This window comes from Nansenia antarctica, assembly GCF_963989245.1.
Source record: "Nansenia antarctica genome assembly, chromosome: 14".
Taxonomy (NCBI): Eukaryota; Metazoa; Chordata; class Actinopteri; order Argentiniformes; family Microstomatidae; genus Nansenia; species Nansenia antarctica.
Window position 1 is genome coordinate 32,287,862 of NC_137684.1, and position 21,705 is coordinate 32,309,566.

The following is a 21,705-nucleotide window of genomic DNA, read 5'->3' on the forward strand; positions in this document are numbered from 1 at the left end:
TACAGTAACGGTCAGATCAGAGGCAGATCAGACGGTCAGATCAGAGGAAGATCAGACGGTCAGATCAGAGAAAAAAAGAAAAAAAGGACCCCGCTATTATTTGGAAACATATGTTTTGTGGGGATTTACATGTACATCGGCTGATCCACCACAGCCACAGTGCTTTTTCTGCGGCGAAGTCCTGGCTAACAATTCAATGAAGCCAGCCCATTTACAGCGACACCAGAGCACCAAACACCTAGCAACTGTTGGTAAAACTGACGACTTTTTCAAGCGAAAACTGTCAGAGTTCAAGTCAAGTCAGGCTACACTGAAAAAAGCGGCAAGTGTGTCAAGCAAAGCACTGGAGGCGTCCTATGCTGTTTCATTACTAGTGGCTAAGTCAAAAACCCCACATTCAATCGCCGAAGATCTGATTTTGCCTGCCGCTATGATTTTGGCTCAAACTATGCTGGACAAGAAAGCAGCTGACACGCTCAAGTTGGTACCATTATCTAACAATACCGTCTCCCGTCGGATTGATGATATGTCCATAAATATTGTCGGACAAGTGGTGGATAAAATGAAGCAAGCAGGTCAGTTCGCTTTGCAATTAGATGAAATGACCGACGTTAGTGGGGAGGCTCAGCTGCTGGCTTTTGTGCGTTATAAAGAAGAGTCGGACATAAATGAGCATATCTTGTTTTGCAAGACGCTGCCAGGAAAGACAACTGGCGAGGAAATATTTCTGATTAAGACAACGATCTGGAGTATTTCTTCAAAGACAACGATCTGGAGTGGAAATCCTGCAGTCACATCTGTACCGATGGAGCGGCAGCAATGACGGGTAAGGTGCGTGGGCTGCTTGGGCGTGTGATGAAGGTGAACCCCGAAATTAAGTGGATGCCCTGTATTATTCACCGGGAGGCACTCGCCAGCAAAAGGATGAGCCCCGAGTTAAGTGCAGTTATGGATGACGCAGTTAAGGTGATTAACTTCATTCAGTCCCGGCCAATGAACCACAGACTGTTTCAAACTCTTTGTCATGACAGCCGGTCAGAGCATGAGCAGCTACTGCTTCACACAGACGTTCGCTGGCTGTCTCGTGGCAAAACGCTGCTGCGGCTCTATGAATTGTGCATCGAGGTGTTTGCTTTCCTGACAGAAAACGACCACCCTCTTGCAGCCCTGTTTGAGGATGCAGTGTGGGTTGCGCAGCTGGCATATCTTGCTGATGTCTTCACTAAGCTGAATGAGCTCAACCTTTCACTTCAGGGCAAGTACTCACACATCCTTAACATGTATGACAAAGTGAATGGATTCATAAAGAAGGTTAAATTATGGGAGAGGAAATGTAAGGATGGAGATGTGAGCTGTTTCCCACTGCTTGATGGCCATCTCGCCACCACTGATGCTGACAGAGGTCCTGTGGTGAAAATAGTTAAAGCACATCTGTCCAAACTTGACACTGACTTCAACCAGTACTTTCATGACATTGAAACAAAGTCAGAAAAACTGGACTGGGTGAGGAACCCATTCAGAGTGAATGACAGGAGCAGCAGCAGCCTTCCTGCAAGCCTGCAGGAAAATCTGATGGACATGTCCTCTGATCGTGGGTTGAAGATGGCACATGCTGACAAGTCATTGACAGAGTTTTGGTGTGATGTTGAAAAGGAATATCCAGTGCTGGGAAAGTGTGCATTGAATGAACTTTTGCCTTTTGGATCTACATATATGTGTGAAGTGACCTTCTCAGCTTTGACCCACATCAAAACCAAGCCAAGGAACAGACTGAGTGTGGAGAGCAGCCTGGTGACTGCTGTTGCCACACTGCCTCCAGAACTGTCAAAGCTTATAAAAGAGAAGCAACCTCAAGTGTCTCATTAAAGCTCAACTGATGAAAAAAAGAATTGCAACTGCTACTGGGTGAGTCTATTTTTCACAATGGTGTAAATATCTATGTATTAAAGGGGAGTGGTTCAAATGATTTCATTAATAATCAGTAGAGTTAGATAAGAAGTTTAAGTGTGTGTGTGTGTGTGTGTGTGTGTGTGTGTGTGTGTGTGTGTGTGTGTGTGTGTGATAAGTTTTATCCTGTCTCATCTTGTCTGTTTCCTCTCCCCATCAGTCAAGACTCTGGGATGAGAAAATTATGACATCACTGCACCTCAGACAGAAGCCAAAGAGGAGCAGGAGAAAGGGAAAAGAAACAGATATCAAATCAAATTCATTATTATTTATTATTTATTTTTCTATTTTCAGTGAGTGTGTGGGCATGTGGTAACAATTAACCATTGAGGTGGCCAGGTGGCACATGTATTGGCCAATTAGCTCATGTAGTCTAATTTTGAATGGCAATGTTTTGAAATGGCAAACATGTGACTTTATGTCAGATTGTTGTGTGCAGAAAACCGTGTTCAGTGCATTTAAAAAGTGCCATTTTGAATAGCAAAATGTGTGTAAAGCAGAAAATGTGTTTAGAGTTTTGGAGACATGAGAAGAGGTTTTGCTCTCTGTGTGTCAGTAATAAATGTTATATTTGCAAGTTAGAGTTTAATTGATTTTTTTGGGAAATAATCAACACGCATGAGTGAGGGGGTACTTCTGGCATGGCAAAACAGCTCAAGGGGTACACAAGACAAAAAAGGTTGGGAACCACTGCCTTACAGGATCAGTTTGGGCCGAGGTACATACCCAGGTGTTCCTCGTGGGACGTTCCTTACAGAGGTACAGACCCAGGTGTTCCTCGTGGGACGTTCCTTACAGGAGGTACATACCCAGGTGTTCCTCGTGGGACGTTCCTTACAGAGGTACATACCCAGGTGTTCCTCGTGGGACGTTCCTTACAGAGGTACATACCCAGGTGTTCCTCGTGGGACGTTCCTTACAGAGGTACATACCCAGGTGTTCCTCGTGGGACGTTCCTTACAGGAGGTACATACCCAGGTGTTCCTCGTGGGACGTTCCTTACAGGTACATACCCAGGTGTTCCTCGTGGGACGTTCCTTACAGAGGTACATACCCAGGTGTTCCTCGTGGGACGTTCCTTACAGAGGTACATACCCAGGTGTTCCTCGTGGGACGTTCCTTACAGAGGTACATACCCAGGTGTTCCTAGTGGGACGTTCCTTACAGGATGTTGGCAGTTTGGGCCGAGGTACATACCCAGGTGTTCCTCGTGGGACGTTCCTTACAGAGGTACATCCCCAGGTGTTCCTCGCGGGACGTTCCTTACAGGAGGTACATACCCAGGTGTTCCTCGTGGGACGTTCCTTACAGAGGTACATACCCAGGTGTTCCTCGTGGGACGTTCCTTACAGAGGTACATACCCAGGTGTTCCTCGTGGGACGTTCCTTACAGAGGTACATACCCAGGTGTTCCTCGTGGGACGTTCCTTACAGAGGTACATACCCAGGTGTTCCTCGTGGGAAGTTCCTTACAGAGGTACATACCCAGGTGTTCCTCGTGGGACGTTCCTTACAGAGGTACATACCCAGGTGTTCCTCGTGGGACGTTCCTTACAGAGGTACATACCCAGGTGTTCCTCGTGGGACGTTCCTTACAGAGGTACATACCCAGGTGTTCCTCGTGGGACGTTCCTTACAGAGGTACATACCCAGGTGTTCCTCGTGGGACGTTCCTTACAGAGGTACATACCCAGGTGTTCCCAGTGGGACGTTCCTTACAGAGGTACATACCCAGGTGTTCCTCGTGGGACGTTCCTTACAGAGGTACATACCCAGGTGTTCCTCGTGGGACGTTCCTTACAGAGGTACATACCCAGGTGTTCCTAGTGGGACGTTCCTTACAGAGGTACATACCCAGGTGTTCCTCGTGGGACGTTCCTTACAGAGGTACATACCCAGGTGTTCCTCGTGGGACGTTCCTTACAGAGGTACATACCCAGGTGTTCCTCGTGGGACGTTCCTTACAGGATCTGACATGCTGCTCCAGCTGCTCCTTGGTGATTTCCAGCTTCCCGCTCTTTTCCTCCTCCAGCAGCTGTCTGCTTGTCTGTCTGTCTCTCTGTCTGTCTGTCTGTCTCCTCCAGCAGCTGTCTGCTTGAATGGGTCTTTGAAGAAGTTGGCTCTTTCTTTTTCTTTCCGTTTCCTACGTTTACGGATGTGTTCAGCTCTGCGCAGATTGGCCAGCCTCTGCCTGATCTCTTCCCACAGTGCTTTCAGGCCCTCTTTCTCCTCCTGAGTTGCCTTCATTCCATCGGCTCTGTGGTTTTCAACCCGGCTTTCGGTCCCTCTTGTCTGACCTGTCTCTGCAGTGCAAGGTTGCTTTTGGCCTTGCCCCCCACATCTTGCTTTCCGCATGATCTTCTTCTCATTGTCCGTTTCCATTGCAGTCGTTACCGTGTGATCTGTCCTCTTAGGCCGATCTTTCATCCCACCTCTCGGAGGGCCTGCGGGTTGTTACTTCTTTGTAGACTTCGTAGTTAGAGTTGGGTGTCATTCATCAAGAGAGACTAGTGGGTTGGGTAACTAGCCGCCCACTCCCGGTGCGGTCTTTCCCGCCGTCAGACAGTCTTTCCTGGATTCCAACTGCCCTATTCACAGTAGTCACTGGGTTGCCAGAAATTCAGTGATATAGTTAGATCTGGTAACGTCCCTAATTGTAATCTGCCACCATCTGTTTATGTATGTGGCATTCAGTAATGAGCCTAGCCAACTGAGCCTAGTCAAGTGAAGGGTGTTGTAGTCAAGTGAAGGGTGTTCGGTTGTTAAGTCGTGACGTATCGACCAGGCCATAATACTGTTTCCGGGTCCAACGTTGGCTGAGGCGCTCTCTTCGAAATGCCGCAGTGCTGCGTCCCTTGTTGTTTAAAAAACGATTGAACTGTTTGAACTACCGCTTTAGTACACTGGTACTCTGGTGCTGTAGTACACTGGTGCTTTAGTACACTGGTACTCTGGTGCTTTAGTACACTGGTACTCTGGTGCTTTAGTACACTGGTACTCTGGTGCTTTAGTACACTGGTACTCTGGTGCTTTAGTACACTGGTACTCTGGTGCTTTAGTACCCTGGTACTCTGGTGCTTTAGTACACTGGTACTCTGGTGCTTTAGTACACTGGTACTCTGGTGCTTTAGTACACTGGTACTCTGGTGCTGTAGTACACTGGTACTCTGGTGCTTTAGTACTCTGGTACTCTGGTGCTTTAGTACACTGGTACTCTGGTGCTTTAGTACACTGGTACTCTGGTGCTTTAGTACACTGGTACTCTGGTGCTTTAGTACACTGGTACTCTGGTGCTGTAGTACACTGGTACTCTGGTGCTTTAGTACACTGGTACTCTGGTGCTTTAGTACACTGGTACTCTGGTGCTTTAGTACACTGGTACTCTGGTGCTTTAGTACACTGGTACTCTGGTGCAAGGAATGTTTTATTTGGACCCGGACATTTCTAGACGTCAGACTTAACAACCGAGTTGTGTGTTGCAGTGGACCGGATCCTGAGCCCGGCCGCCCGGCAGCACCTGTCCCTGCAGGAGCAGCTGCGGGAGCTGCTGGAGAAGCTGGACCTGAGCAGCGCCATGAAGTCCAGCCCGTCACGCAGCAAGAGGCTGAAGCTGCTCAAGAAGACCATCGCTGAGGTGCGGAGCGAGATCAACCCCAAGAGACCCTGCCCAGCCCCTTCTGAGCCCAAACCACCAGACACTGAGGAGAAACCACTGCCCCCTGCTGGACACAGCACACACGTGGAGGGTATGTACCTGTTACCTTATGTACCTGTTACCTTATGTACCTGTTACCATGAGGTGGAGAAAAGCTATATTGTTTTGGGCCCTTACAGTCCTCTAAATTAACACAATAGTAATGTTTCAAATTAAACCGTAACTGTAGTTGAGTGTCTGGTGGAGGGGCTGTGGAGGGTGGAGGGGCAGTGGAGGGTGGTAACTGTAGTTGAGTGTCTGGTGGAGGGGCTGTGGAGGGTGGAGGGGCAGTGGAGGGTGGTAACTGTAGTTGAGTGTCTGGTGGAGGGGCTGTGGAGGGTGGAGGGGCAGTGGAGGGTGGTAACTGTAGTTGAGTGTCTGGTGGAGGGGCAGTGGAGGGTGGAGGGGCAGTGGAGGGGCAGTGGAGGGGCAGTGGAGGGGCAGTGGAGGGTGGTAACTGTAGTTGAGTGTCTGGTAATAATTACAAAGTGCGTCTGATATTTATGTTCTTCTTTTTGTTGTAACGTTTCAGGAGACAAGTCTCTGCCACCCAAGCTGGAGCCGTTGAACCCATCGCCTCCCCCGCTGGTAAACCCAGACAGCCCCTCAGAACCTCCCATGCTCCAGCCAATCAAACCCAACCTGGACAACAACCAGAAGAGTGTAAAGAGTGATGGGGACAAGAACCAGAAGAGTGTACATTGCGATAAGAACCAGAAGAGTGTACATTGCGATAAGAACCAGAAGAGTGTACATTGCGATAAGAACCAGAAGAGTGTACATTGCGATAAGAACCAGAAGAGTGTACATTGCGATAAGAACCAGAAGAGTGTACATTGCGATAAGAACCAGAAGAGTGTACATTGCGATAAGAACCAGAAGAGTGTACATTGCGATAAGAACCAGAAGAGTGTACATTGCGACCAGCCCGCTACCTCAGTGCCCAGGGAAACCCTGCCAGGGCACCTCAGTGTCACCTCCCCCCCGCTGCTCCCTCAGCCTCCCCCCCTCAGCGTCGTGGTCTCGTCTCCGCCCGCCCAACCATCCGGCACGGGCAACAGACGCACCAACGTTCTCTTCCGCAAGTCAAAGTGCATCAGCCCACAAAAGCCCCCAAGGACATTAGAGGCAACGCCTGGTTCTCTGCCGTTGGGCACGAAAACCTTCCTCTCTGTTGTGATCCCCAGACTGGAGACCCTCCTTCTGCCCAGGAAGAGGACGCGCAGCGCCAGCGGAGACTGCGAGGATGAGGAGGAATCTCCTATCAAACGCCTTGATACAGGTGAGTCCCAACCCTGGTAACCCTCGGTAACCCTAACCCTGACCCTGACTCATAACCACTGCTAACTCATAATCAATGCTTAGACAGTTGAGGGCCAGTGACAACTGCAATACCACGAAGATCTTATATTAAAGGGATAATTCACCCCAATTACAAAAAAACATGCTCTGTGAAAGTAATGACAGTGAAGCGTTTTTCTTCTGCTTGGTTTTGAAGTCAAACGATTACGAAGAGGTTAACGTAGAGATTCTCAGCTTCTATTTGAGGTTATTTGTGTACATATTGTTGTTTTCAGCATTTTGAAATTTGAAACATTTTATACACATCCCTCTATTTATGGTCACCAAAAGTAACGTAACAGGCTTGACAGGTGATTTTGGTAAGTCAGGTGTGTTTATCTGTGCAGGCGTAAGAGCTGTCGTCTGAGGAATATGTGCTGATACCGCTATTTCAGCGAAAGGCCAATATATCTGTCGGGCTCTACTCCTGAGCCATTTGTTCAATGTTTTTCAGCTGGCTGCAGGGTTTTTCCTGCATAGAGAATTTTGAGGCGGCCGCCTCCGTCATATTTCTAGCCGCCTCCAGCTCTCGACAAAACTCTGACCGTCGTATTTTCTACAAGCGTTGCACTCGGTGGATTTCTGTCATTTCTAACTGCAAATGCGGCACTGAGCCGACGTGGTGGCGGGGGCGCTGTTTCGCAAATAAGTTAGCTTTCGTTTTTGCTAGCGAAATAGCTGATAGTTGATGTTGACTGCTCAAGGAGAATACATATTTGAAAGTACAGAATGCCTGAGAGCCTTATATTGCATTATATTACATTACATTTTGATTGGTCATCTGGTGCCTGAATATTGTGTTTTCCTTTACATAAATAATGACATTTCTACCATAAATTGATGCAGAAAGGTCACAAATTGGTGCATATCAATTCACCAGAATGCAAGAAATTAAGTGTTTGATGCTTGTTTAAGGACCCCCAGACAGCCCCGCTTCATGGGTCCCCCCCGATGTCAAACACCACTAGTACCACCTCCGCCTCATTTTGAGCCAGGAAAAACCCTGGGCTGTAACGTTTATCAATACAATAGCACCCTACAGTTTCTCTTATGTGGATGTATGCGCTGTTTCTATTTGAAGTTGGATGCTATTACAGTTTTGGTGAATAACTTTGAAGCTAGCTTTATAAAGTTGTCAGAACCTATTAACATAAGTTAGCGACCAGCTCACAGGGCTTGACATTAAGCTTTTTCAGGTACTTGTCCTTCAGACAAGTGAACTTATCTTTTTACTTGTCCGAGAGCTCAAGTTACTTGTCCAAATATGACGATGCACGTGTGTGTGTCTGTCTACTAACACACTACAAGCCAGTAAAACATTACATTACAATTCCAACAATTACTGTGGATCGACCTGCACCTCAGAGAACGTTCGACTTCAAAGTTTTTTGCAAGCCAGCGAGCACGATGTTCCTTCAAGCACGTAAATGAAATGAAATGCAAATGAAATGTAAATGAAATGCACCCAGAGGGTGCGGGTGGGCCCCCACACCTCCACAGCCCTCAGCCTCAGCACTGGGTCACCCCAGGGCTGCGTGCTAAGCCCCATCCTCTACAACCTCTACACCCACGACTTCACCCCCATCCACCCCAGCAACTACATCGTAAAGTATGCAGACGACACCACCGTGGTGGGATGTATCTCGGGGGGGGACGAGGCGGCGTACAGGGATGAGGTAGAGCAATTGAGCAAGCTGTGCAAGGTAAACAACCTGCTGCTAAACAAGTCAAAGACCCAGGAACTCATCGTAGACTACAGGAGGAAAAAGTCCGAGATCCTGCCCCTGCTCATCGACGGAGAGAGCGTAGAGATGGTCTCAAACCTCCGTTTCCTGGGACACATCATACGGGATGACCTGGCCTGGAAGGACAACACTAAAGGCACCATCAAGAGGGCACAACAGCGGCTATACACCCTGAGATGCCTCAAGAAACAACACAGCAAGCAGGAGATGCTGGTGGCCTTCTACCACGGCGCAGTGGAGAGCATCCTCACCTTCGGCATCTCCAACTGGTACCACAGCTGCACGGCAGCGGAGAGAAACGATCTACAGAGAGTCGTGAGAACAGCACAGGGGATCACCGGCGCCACCCTCCCCTCTCTGAAGGAGCTGTACGAAACACGCTGTCTCAGGAGGGCCTCCAAGATCTCCAAGGACCCGACCCACCCTGGGCACGAACACTTTGTCAAGCTGCCCTCGAACAGGAGGTACAGGACCCCGGCCGCTAGGACAAACAGACTGAAGGACAGCTTCTACCACAGGGCCGTCAAGGCCCTGAACACAGAAAAGGCCTAAGTTCTGGGCCCAGGACAAGTCCGGACGGATTGTAATGGCAGCTAGTGCTGAGGCACAAACATGTACATTTTCAAGCCTGCAAACTGTGACACTTTAAAAAAAAATGTGAAAAAATACTTTCTTGTGCAATATGACAACCCTAGTTGACTATCTGTGCAGTATAGTACAGTGGATTGTGTACATAGCCTCTATTGATGTAAACCAGCTCCTTATCTTCTTGTGATTTTATGCATCTATGCTTTTTCCAAAATGTGTTTCTTTTTCCTTTCTTAAACACCAGGGGAGCCTCCCCTCCTAAATTTCGTTGTTTGGTACCTGTACTGTAACAATGACAAATAAAGTCTATCTATCTATCTAAAACTGGCCAGGTGCCAGGAAAAGCGGGAAACGCAAAATGTCATCGGACGAAATACCAGCACCACTGCCGGTGTTCTGCCAATGTAGCTGCCTTGTCAATGTAGCTGCCTTGTCAATGTATGATGCCATGTCAATGTCTGCTGCCTTGTCAATGTCTGCTGCCTTGTCAATGTAGCTGCCTTGTCAATGTAGCCGCCTTGTCAATGTAGCCGCCTTGCCAATGTAGCTGCCTTGTCAATGTCTGCTGCCTTGTCAATGTCTGCTGCCTTGTCAATGTATGCTGCCTTGTCAATGTAGCTGCCTTGTCAATGTCTGCTGCCTTGTCAATGTAGCTGCCTTGTCAATGTCTGCTGCCATGTCAATGTAGCTGCCTTGTCAATGTAGCTGCCTTGTCAATGTATGCTGCCTTGTCAATGTAGCTGCCTTGTCAATGTAGCTGCCTTGTCAATGTATGCTGCCTTGTCAATGTCTTCTGCCTTGTCAATGTCTGCTGCCTTGTCAATGTAGCTGCCTTGTCAATGTCTGCTGCCTTGTCAATGTCTGCTGCCTTGTCAATGTCTGCTGCCTTGTCAATGTAGCTGCCTTGTCAATGTAGCTGCCATGTCAATGTCTGCTGCCTTGTCAATTAGGGATGCTCCGATCTGGATTTTTGGGGCCGATACCGATCACCGATTTTTTTCCTCAAGATCAACCGATACCGATACCGATTTTTTTTAAAATACATAACTGTAGGCCTACTGACTGGATAGCCTACATATTTTTTGCTTTTTAGACAAAAGTTTTGATCCATTAGGCACCAAGCAAACGCAGACCCATTTTTATGGCATAGTAAAGGTCTGGCCTATCACCCAGTTAGGGCCTGAAGCCCAAGTCAGTCGATATGGCTGTATAAAAGACATCATAAACGTGGCCTATATGGTTTACATACTGTTACGTCCTCCTATGTTTTCTGTTCAGTTATCTGTCTTACCCAGGAAAAATAATAATAATAATAATTTTTAAAAATCGGGTTTTGCGATCGGCCATTTTTGCCGATCACCGATCGAGTCATTTGGAGTGAAATCGTCCGATTTAAATCGGTGGCCGATAAATCGGAGCATCCCTATTGTCAATGTCTGCTGCCTTGTCAATGTCTGCTGCCTTGTCAATGTCTGCTGCCTTGTCAATGTCTGCTGCCTTGTCAATGTAGCTGCCTTGTCAATGTAGCTGCCTTGTCAATGTAGCTGCCTTGTCAATGTAGCTGCCTTGTCAATGTCTGCTGCCTTGTCAATGTCTGCTGCCTTGTCAATGTAGCTGCCTTGTCAATGTCTGCTGCCTTGTCAATGTCTGCTGCCTTGTCAATGTAGCTGCCTTGTCAATGTAGCTGCCTTGTCAATGTAGGTGCCTTGTCAATGTCTGCTGCCTTGTCAATATAGCTGCCATGTCAATGTAGGTGCCATGTCAATGTCTGCTGCCTTGTCAATGTAGCTGCCTTGTCAATGTAGCTGCCTTGTCAATGTATCTGCCTTGTCAATGTAGCTGCCTTGTCAATGTAGCTGCCTTGTCAATGTATGCTGCCTTGTCAATGTAGCTGCCTTGTCAATGTAGCTGCCTTGTCAATGTAGCTGCCTTGTCAATGTATGCTGCCTTGTCAATGTAGCTGCCTTGTCAATGTAGCTGTCTTGTCAATGTCTGCTGCCTTGTCAATGTCTGCTGCCTTGTCAATGTAGCTGCCTTGTCAATGTAGCTGCCTTGTCAATGTAGCTGCCTTGTCAATGTAGCTGCCTTGTCAATGTCGCTGCCTTGTCAATGTCTGCTGCCTTGTCAATGTCTGCTGCCTTGTCAATGTCTGCTGCCTTGTCAATGTAGCTGCCATGTCAATGTAGCTGCCTTGTCAATGTCGCTGCCTTGTCAATGTCTGCTGCCTTGTCAATGTCTGCTGCCTTGTCAATGTATGCTGCCTTGTCAATGTCTGCTGCCTTGTCAATGTAGCTGCCTTGTCAATGTAGCTGCCTTGTCAATGTAGCTGCCTTGTCAATGTAGCTGCCATGTCAATGTAGCTGCCTTGTCAATGTAGCTGTCTTGTCAAACAATCTGTGTCCGCTGAGTAGGGGAGCGCAGGGTATGTTGTCACACGCTGTCTTAACATTTGCTGGGCACAATACATCACAATGGTATAAATGTCACCAAATGAAAGAAAGAAGTCTTGGGCACATATTTTGTTTTGATTATAGCGTTTCAGTACAGAGCTGTAGACTGTTAAATAGACAGGGTGCATTTGTGACAATTTGCCCCATCAGCAGGTAAATTGTTACACTACGTCAGGCAAGTTGTCACATTAGATTATCAACAAATAAGAACACAACTAATTAATTGTGAATATTGATTATAATTTCAAGTTCCAAAACCAAATTCAACTTCATTAAATAACTCAAAATTAAAACAATAATGTCTAGAGAATCTGACCAATCACTGAAGCCTTATAGAGAATCTGACCAATCACTGAAGCCTTAGAATCAGAACATTAATGTTGGCAGAGCACACATTCAGGCACGATCACTTTACTTTAAACTTTGAAACCGAACGTTCTCTGGCGTAGATCCACAGGCAGTAGAGGACAGCAGGGGGCAGTAGAGGGCAGTAGAGAGCAGTAGAGGAGTTCTCTGGCGTAGATCCACAGTAACTGTTGGAATTGGAATGTAATGTACCGTATTTTCCGCACTATAAGGCGCACTTAAAAGCCTTTAATTTTCAAAAAAAACGACAGTGCGCCTTATAATCCGGAGCGCCTTATATATGGATCAATTTGTTAATTGGTTGATCCATACTGGTTGTACACGGCGCTCAAGGCGCTCTGTCAAAATGTTTCAGTACGACTGGTAAACTACAAAGCCGCACCGCTTGCAGCATTACGGTAATCAGTAAACACCGGTACTGATGTGCTTACTCACAGTCCCACACCACAAGACCCCAAGTAAAGAAGACTAAACAGAGTTTCCGAGGGAACAAAGCGAGATGGCCACAGTTACTTAGAGGACAAACTCGAACAGTGGGTTGTTGAACAGAGAGCAGCAAGTAGAAGCGTCTCTACAGTCACTATTCGAATTAAGGCAACAGCGCTAGCACGGGACATGAACATCGATGAATTTCGAGGCGGTCCTTCTTGGTGCTTTCAACTTGAAGTTTTAAAGCACCCACTCGATATAATAAACAACAGTTTAACGATCACTAAACACTTATAATTTGTGTATTGGATTCATTATTCTCGTTTGCCGGAGGCTGCCGGTAAGGGAGGGTTGACTTGTAAACATACTTTAGTTTTAGCTCGTGTTCAAAAGCAAGAACTGTGTGTTCATCTAGTTATGTGTAGTTATGTGTTTTTAGCATGTCGATGTTCTCCCAGTATGTTGTCATGTTATTAAAATACAGTTGAGACCTTCGTAGCGATGTGTTTTGTTAGCAGCGTTCGTAGCTGTGGCTGCGTTCAGAGTCACTTTTCTCCCATTCAGTGTTTGAGGTGAACCAACATTCAAATACGCCTGTCGTGTTCAATCTTTCTCTGATTTGAATGTATGACACATCATTTGAAAGCTTACAATCTGTAGTTTAAGCATGTGTAAAAACTGAAATTACGTTGCACATTTCACCAGGAGCTGTCACATATTGGTTGTTGGTTATAATTGTATAGCCTATTGGTTGTTTTCTGGTGTTGTTTTATTGTTTTGCTCTGTTTGTAGTCTACTTGATGTATTTTTATCAGCTGTTAAATCACCACAGCGGTTAATCCACTAAAAGAGATAATACTAGATTGAAAATGCTTGTAGCTAACTACTCTATATCTCGTGGTCGCAGCTATTGCGAATTGCTATTCACGCGAGTCAGCTGTGAATCACCGCAGGTCCTTGACGCTTGTTGCAAAAATGGATGACGAACGGCTGATACTTGAGGTGGAAAAATATATATTTTTGACAGTGGAGCAGGTAGAACGTTGACGGTGACGACGCTCAGGTGGAGCTTGGACAACGGGAAGTTGACACAACACCGATGGAGAGGTGACGCAACGCAGTAGGTGGAGCTTGGGCGTAACGCAACCCCAGTCAAACGTTTGACTGCAGTATTCTATATTCTATTCTATGCGCCTTATAATCCGGTGCGCCCTGTATATGAAAACAGTTCTAAAATAGGCCATTCATTGAAGGTGCGCCTTATAATCCGGTGCGCCTTATAGTGCGGAAAATACGGTTTTACTGGCTTGTAGTGTGTTAGTAGACAGACACACACGCACGTCGTCATATTTGGACAAGTAACTTGAGCTCTCTGACAAGTAAAAGATAAGTTCACTTGTCTGAAGGAAAGTACCTGAACAAGCTTCATGTCAGGCCTGCTCCTGTTGACAGACCTGGCAGAGCATCACCATGGTTACAGTACAGGCCTGGCTGAGCATCACCATGGTTACAGTACAGGCCTGGCAGAGCATCACCATGGTTACAGTACAGGCCTGGCAGAGCATCACCATGGTTACAGTACAAGAGGCCTGGCAGAGCATCACCATGGTTACAGTACAAGAGGCCTGGCAGAGCATCACCATGGTTACAGTACAAGAGGCCTGGCAGAGCATCACCATGGTTACAGTACTGGTTTATCTGATGGAGTTGTACTACCATGAGCACCAATACAACATGAGCAGGATGTGGTGACGAACGCATCACCTGTTTAACACATACCTGTTTAACTCGCACCTGTTTAACTCGCACCTGTTTAACTCACGCCTGTTTAACTCACGCCTGTTTAAACCACACCTGTTTAACTCACGCCTGTTTAACTCACGCCTGTTTAAACCACACCTGTTTAACTCACGCCTGTTTAACTCACGCCTGTTTAACTCACACCTGTTTAACTCACACCTGTTTAAACCACACCTGTTTAACTCACGCCTGTTTAACTCACGCCTGTTTAACTCACGCCTGTTTAAACCACGCCTGTTTAACTCACGCCTGTTTAACTCACGCCTGTTTAACTCACGCCTGTTTAACTCACGCCTGTTTAACTCACGCCTGTTTAACTCACGCCTGTTTAACTCACACCTGTTTAAACCACACCTGTTTAACTCACGCCTGTTTAACTCACGCCTGTTTAACTCACGCCTGTTTAACCCACGCCTGTTTAACTCACGCCTGTTTAACTCACGCCTGTTTAACTCACGCCTGTTTAACTCACACCTGTTTAACTCACCTGTTTAACTCACGCCTGTTTAACTCACACCTGTTTAACTCACACCTGTTTAACTCGCACCTGTTTAACTCGCACCTGTTTAACTCGCACCTGTTTAACCCGCACCTGTTTACCTCACACCTGTTTAACTCACCTGTTTAACTCACACCTATTTAACACACACCTGTTTAACTCACACCTGTTTAACCCACACCTGTTTAACTCACACCTGTTTAACACACACCTGTTTAACTCACACCTATTTAACACACACCTGTTTAACTCACACCTGTTTAACCCACACCTGTTTAACTCACACCTGTTTAACACACACCTGTTTAACTCACACCTGTTTACCTCACACCTGTTTAACTCACACCTGTTTAACTCACACCTGTTTAACTCACGCCTGTTTAACTCACGCCTGTTTAACTCGCGCCTGTTTAACTCGCGCCTGTTTAACTCGCGCCTGTTTAACTCGCGCCTGTTTAACTCACACCTGTTTAACTCACACCTGTTTACAGTGAGCGTTTGAGGGAGTGAGACAGGTCTTGATTCTTACATAAAGAGTAGTGGAAAACGACTAACCACATGTTTTGGGTGACGCTGATCTGATCTGGTGAAGTTCAAAGTTCAAACCAGAAGACCGGATTTACACTAGTGGGCTTAATGTCAGATGATTTTGGCACTTCAGAATTAGACACTTTCCATGATGCTCATTTTAATATGTAATACATACTATGTAAGTCTGTACGTCTGTACGCAAAGGTTGCATCAGTGTGAAGACATGGATCTGTACGAGACACCAACGGTGTTCTCCCGTGTCTGCAGGGCTAGCGAACGGCTTTGTGCTGCAACAGGAGAGGCAGGAGAGGCAGGACGGCTCCCAGGGGGACCCCGCCCCCCCCAGCCCCCCTGGCAGGGCCCTGGAGCCCCGCAGACGCTGCGCCTCCGAGTCCAGCATCTCCTCCAGTGGCAGCGTGCAGCGGGCTAGCAGGTATGTTACTGTGTAGCAGCAGGTATGTTACTGTGTAGCACCAGGGGGGGTGGGGAATACCTTTTCACAGCACTTCACAACTCTACATTATCTTTTTTTTTTTTTTTTTTTTTTTTTTCAGATTTTATCCCTTTTTCACCCAATTTGGTAGCCAATTTAACCCAACTTAGCATCCAATTATCCCCTGCCTATTGCATAGGATCCGCCGCACGACCCCGTGGCCGGCAGTCCCAGAGGAGGGCGCCAGGCAGACTAGGCTGACTGGCTCCTCGAGCCCAGTACCGTTATTCCGGCACCCCGGGGGCGGTGTTGCGCGACGGATCCTAGTCCAGAAATACTCCTATACCCCCCTCGGAAGCGGCCGGCCAATATGCCGCTTCCCGTGTGCCTCGGCCATATCTGGATCTGAACTCTACATTATCTAGCTAGCATCTATTCTACTTTGTAGTCTCGCCACGTAAAATACATGCCCAGATATGACACTCCATTAGCTAAAAGCACCACCAGACTTAACCCTGACCCTAAGGAGACTTAACCCTTACTCTCACTGGTACATCTTTATTTACACAGCCATACTGGGCCAACTCCTCTCAGGATCACCTGTTGGAGCACCTGTTGTAACTTGTACCTGTACTGGTCTGCTGTCTTGGTCAGGTCTCCCACGAAGAAGAGATGTTACTCTCCAGGCACCTCCTGGTTAAATAAATAAACAGTTTGTCCGCTAGCTAACTGTTGCTAACTCCTTTGGTTTCCTTTGGTTTCTTGCAGCACTGTCAGCCGGCCAAAGCATGGGAAGGAGAGGCCCAACATGACCCGTAGAAGCACCGTGGACAACAAGAATGCTCTGATCACCTGCATAGAGAACGGAGACTTCACCAAAGCAGCCAAGATCGCAGCAGGTGAGACATTAGCCTGATCAGTATTGAACTTTAACATGTCCATTATCAATGTTACATTGATAGTTCAGTTAAACACCATCAGTGATGTCTGACCCAGCCAAGCCCTCCACCTTCCCATCACACCCAGTCATGGTCGTCACTAATCAGCCGGTCTGCCTCGGCACTGCCACTGTTCCAACATGAGTTAGTCTCTCACCACCTCTCACTTCTAAAGCCCTGTTCGCTAACCCTAACCCTATTCACACGGGACTACTTTTATCTGGTGACCTCTGGTAATTAGTAATAATTACAGAGCTATTAATCCTGTGCCAATCGGTGTGTGTAAAAATTCCACCGGAGAATACCTCCCTGATTGGCTGATTCTGTCGGTCCTGGGGTCAGAGTAGTCCAGTAACCCTAACCCTGGGGTCAGAGTAGTCCAGCGCGAATCGGCGTGTCTGTAATTTGGGTGAGTTTGTTTCCTCCGGACATTTCTTGTGTTCTAGCCAATGAGATCTAACCAATGAGATCCAACCAATGAGATCTAACCAATGAGATCTAACCAATGAGATCTAACCAATGAGATCTAACCAATGAGATCTAACCAATGAGAACTGACCAATGAGATCTGACCAATGAGATCTAACCAATGTGATCTAACCAATGAGATCCAACCAATGAGATCTAACCAATGTGATCTAACCAATGAGATCTAACCAATGAGATCCAACCAATGAGATCCAACCAATGAGATCTAACCAATGAGATCTAACCAATGAGATCTAACCAATGAGAACTGACCAATGAGATCTGACCAATGAGATCTAACCAATGAGATCTAACCAATGAGAACTAGCCAATGAGAACTAGCCAATGAGGTCTAACCAATGAGATCTAACCAATGAGATCTAACCAATGAGAACTAGCCAATGAGATCTGACCAATGAGATCTAACCAATGCGATCTAACCAATGAGATATAACCAATGAGATATAACCAATGAGGTCTAACCAATGAGGTCTAACCAATAAGAACTAACCAATGAGAACTAGCCAATGAGATCTGACCAATGAGATCTAACCAAAGCCTGTTGAGCTTGTTGTTCATGAAGCGGGTGTCACATGACACATGACATCACAGAGCCATGACATCACAGAGCCATGACATCATCTCCGGGGGAATGTCCGTAAATTCCAGTAAAACACAAACTCCGCTTATCCTGCGCCAGTGTGCTACACCAAACACAGACGTGGGGGGGGGGACGTCACCACATAACACCACATAACACTGGTCCCATGTGAATAGTGCTCTAACTGCTACCTTTTACTTTTACACTGATGGAACTCAGCAGCTTCTGAGACCAATAACAGACGTCAATAAATATTAATATTTCATTTTGTCCTCTGACAGTGTGTCACGTGTTCTCTGATGGAGCACAGGACAGTGTGTGTGTGTGTGTGTGTGTGTGTGTGTGTGTGTGTGTGTGTGTATGTGTGTGTGTGTGTGTGTGTGTGTGTGTGTGTGTGTGTGTGTGTGTGTGTGTGTGTGTGTGTGTGTGTGTGTGTGTGTGTGTGTGTGTGTGTGTGTGTGTGTGTGTGTGTGTGTGTGTGTGTGTGTGTGTGTGTGTGTGTGTGTGTGTGTGTGTGTGTGTGTGTGTGTGCGTGCGTGCGTGCGTGCGTGCGCGCGCGTGCGTGCGTGCGTGTGTGTGTGTGTGCAGCACGTGTTCTCTGATGGAGCTGAGCACAGTGTGACAGCAGGGCTGTCTGTCCCCGTCAACATTCAGAGTCGTCAGTTCAGTTCTGTCAAATTTATTAATACAACCAAAAGAAGTTATTACTGACAAAAGTTGTCCACCTTCCTTAATTTGCAATATCAATCTGTTGTTGATAGGGATGCACGATATTATCGGCACCGATATTTATCGGCCCGATAATGGGAAATTAATGTTTATCGGTATTTATCGGTTTTATAAAATTTTTGCCGATATTTTGCAGATAATATGAAGCCGGAAATATTTCTGCTTCCGGTCTCCGCGCTCATGCTGCTGCGCCTGCGTACAGGCACGCAGTGTATAGACGAGACGAGAGCGAAACATGCCTTCCCCGGTCTGTCTGACATTCTTCACAGTTTCTGAGGCAGATAGTGCTGCGTGACACCGTAATAACGTTCTGAAGCTGGACCATGCGTGACACCGTAATAACGTTCTGAAGCTGGACCATGCGTGACACCGTAATAACGTTCTGAAGCTGGACCATGCGTGACACCGTAATAACGTTCTGAAGCTGGACCATGCGTGACACCGTAATAACGTTCTGAAGCTGGACCATGCGTGACACCGTAATAACGTTCTGAAGCTGGACCATGCGTGACACCGTAATAACGTTCTGAAGCTGGACCATGCGTGACACCGTAATAACGTTTTGAAGCTGGACCATGCGTGACACCGGAATAACGTTCTGAAGCTGGACCATGCGTGACACTGTAATAACGTTCTGAAGCTGGACCATGCGTGACACCGTAATAACGTTCTGAAGCTGGACCATGCGTGACACCGTAATAACGTTCTGAAGCTGGACCATGCGTGACACCGTAATAACGTTCTGAAGCTGGACCATGCGTGACACCGTAATAACGTTCTGAAGCTGGACCATGCGTGACACCGTAATAACGTTCTGAAGCTGGACCATGTGTGACACCGTAATAACGTTCTGAAGCTGGACCATGCGTGACACCGTAATAACGTTCTGAAGCTGGACCATGCGTGACACCGTAATAACGTTCTGAAGCTGGACCATGCGGGGCTTTTGAAACCATGTTTGGACAGTGGAAGATAACTAAGGAGCGGGTGCACGTTGTGCTGAGGTAATAAGATAATTACTCTTAGGTGAGCCTTTTTTGTTTTCATAAAAGGAGGCCAGATCTTGGCTAAAAAAACATTGTGCACTGTCTATAACAGATTCTGTTTGTTAGAGGAAATAATAAATGAACATTTGAAGACTCAGAAGTGTTCTCTTTGTTGTGTTAACAATAGTGATGTAAGTTAGATTTGGTGAGATCACTATGGAATATTAAATCATCAATCTTTGCTCACTACATAGCCTTTCTTACCTTCAGGTGTGCATGAACTACAGGTTATCAACTGTGAAATTATATCTGAATGGTCTTTATTGTCATTGATATAGTACAGGTACCAAACAACGAAATTTGGGAGGGGGGGCTCCCCTGGTGCTAGGAAAGTTTTTTTTTTTTTTTTTGTAATAAATCAAAATAAAAAAATATCGGTTATCATATCGGTTATCGGCCACGAGAAGCGGGTAAATATCGGTATCGGTATCGGTTGGAAAAAATGCATATCGTGCATCCCTAGTTGTTGAAAATGCATTCACCTGTCATCAGATATAATTATATTTGTATGGATTTATCAATGTAAAAACACAGAACAATGTTTTTCAACATGGTTACCTTGTTCTAAACCTGCATGTCTTTGCAAACGCAGGAGGGTGGAGGGCAGAGGAGCTGGGTGTTATTATGCCATCCAACTAACACCATATTATTATCATATTATTATCATATTATTATCATATTACAGGCCAATTATTTTAGTGAGTACATGTCAGACACATGCTGGCAGCAGACTGCTGGGACTCAGATGGACAGTTAGGGACTTTCTTTCCTTGCAACATTTAGACTGATGACTTCAGTCTGCTTATCTAAGGACTGATGGCCTCCGTGGGGTCAGCACGGGGTCAGCGCGGGGTCAGCGCGGGGTCAGCGCGGGGTCAGCCCTACTGACAGGACCACTGAGGGGATATGGTCATGGTCTAACCCTGGGGATATGGTTATGGTTATGGTCTAACCCTGGGCATATGGTCTTGAATTTTGTAAGTATTTTTCTGAATTAGACTCTGTCCAAGGAGTTTGAGTCCTAAAAACTTTTAGTCAAAGTTCGTGAATTTATTAGTTTTATTAAAAAACAGAGATGGATCGGAAATTCTGTTGTATGATAGTGGTCTAGTCTATTGCAAACTAAAACTGTTAAGTTAAAGGTCTCACTGATGTAAACGGTTACAGCTCCAAGTGGCGGTGAGGTCTGGAAAAATATTGACAAGGTCTTAAAAAGTCTTAGAAAGGTTTTGAAATTAACCTCAAGATTCCTGTATATACCCTGACACTGTCAAGACCAATAAATCCTATTTACGATACATTTACATAATTAATAACATTTCAGTCATCCTTTCCCCCTCTGGTGCTAATAGCAGACTAGATACCCTACATATCAACCTCTCATAGTTCATCCATTCTACATTTTATTCACACTGTTGATGAGCTGTATAATGTCCTGACTGTGAACACATGTTCATGTGTATTAATGTGCCTGTGTGTGTTCCCTGTGCTGTGAGCATGGCTGTGTGGCTGCAGGAGGTTGTGTCTGAAGTGAATCCCCATAACTTGCTTGTTATTCCTGCTTCCGTAGAAGTTGGCAGCGGAGGTATTTGGATGCCCACTAGTGCCTCAACATTTGTTCTGGAACCTCTTAAACTAGTTTGGGCAAAGTGTAGTGGATATCCCTCCTACCCTGCCGTGGTGAGTGAGAGTGAGCGCATGTCTGTCCGAGACTGGCCATCTCCAGTTGCCCTCCGGAAGGATTGGGAAAGTATCGTTCTTCTTTTGGCTCGATACTCCCAAAGTCTGGATATGAAAATCAACCAATTACTATTAAGTCAAAGTATGGATTCTTAGCTTTTATTTAAGGGTCTTTTATTTAAGGGTCTTTTATTTAAGGGTCTGTTTGGACATTTAGAAATGGTAAATGGGGCGTCTCTGCCAAACCTGCAGTAACTTGTTGTTTGTTTTTAGGACACTTAAGTCCCTTCAGCAAATACAATGTTCAATTAGATTTAAATCTAAAGATTAACTTTGCCAGTCAAGACGTTTATGGCGGGGACTATGTACACAGATACACAAACACCATCACGTACAAGCTGAGTCTATACGTTAACCTCT

The 21,705-nt window shown here is 46.2% G+C and overlaps 1 protein-coding gene across 1 annotated transcript in view; it reads left to right on the forward strand.

Moving 5' to 3' along the window:
• The window catches only part of LOC308170088 (bromodomain-containing protein 1-like), a gene marked incomplete at its 5' end in the record, with an annotated part of 39,526 nt that overhangs the window by 16,358 nt on the left and 1,463 nt on the right, over positions 1–21,705 (forward strand). Inside the window, 6 exons of the mRNA XM_080544820.1 lie at positions 5,430–5,693; positions 6,174–6,325; positions 6,569–6,923; positions 15,658–15,823; positions 16,592–16,722; positions 21,176–21,285. Coding sequence (XP_080400946.1) covers positions 5,430–5,693; positions 6,174–6,325; positions 6,569–6,923; positions 15,658–15,823; positions 16,592–16,722; positions 21,176–21,285 — 1,178 coding nt within the window. The remainder of the gene's footprint in view (positions 1–5,429; positions 5,694–6,173; positions 6,326–6,568; positions 6,924–15,657; positions 15,824–16,591; positions 16,723–21,175; positions 21,286–21,705) is intronic.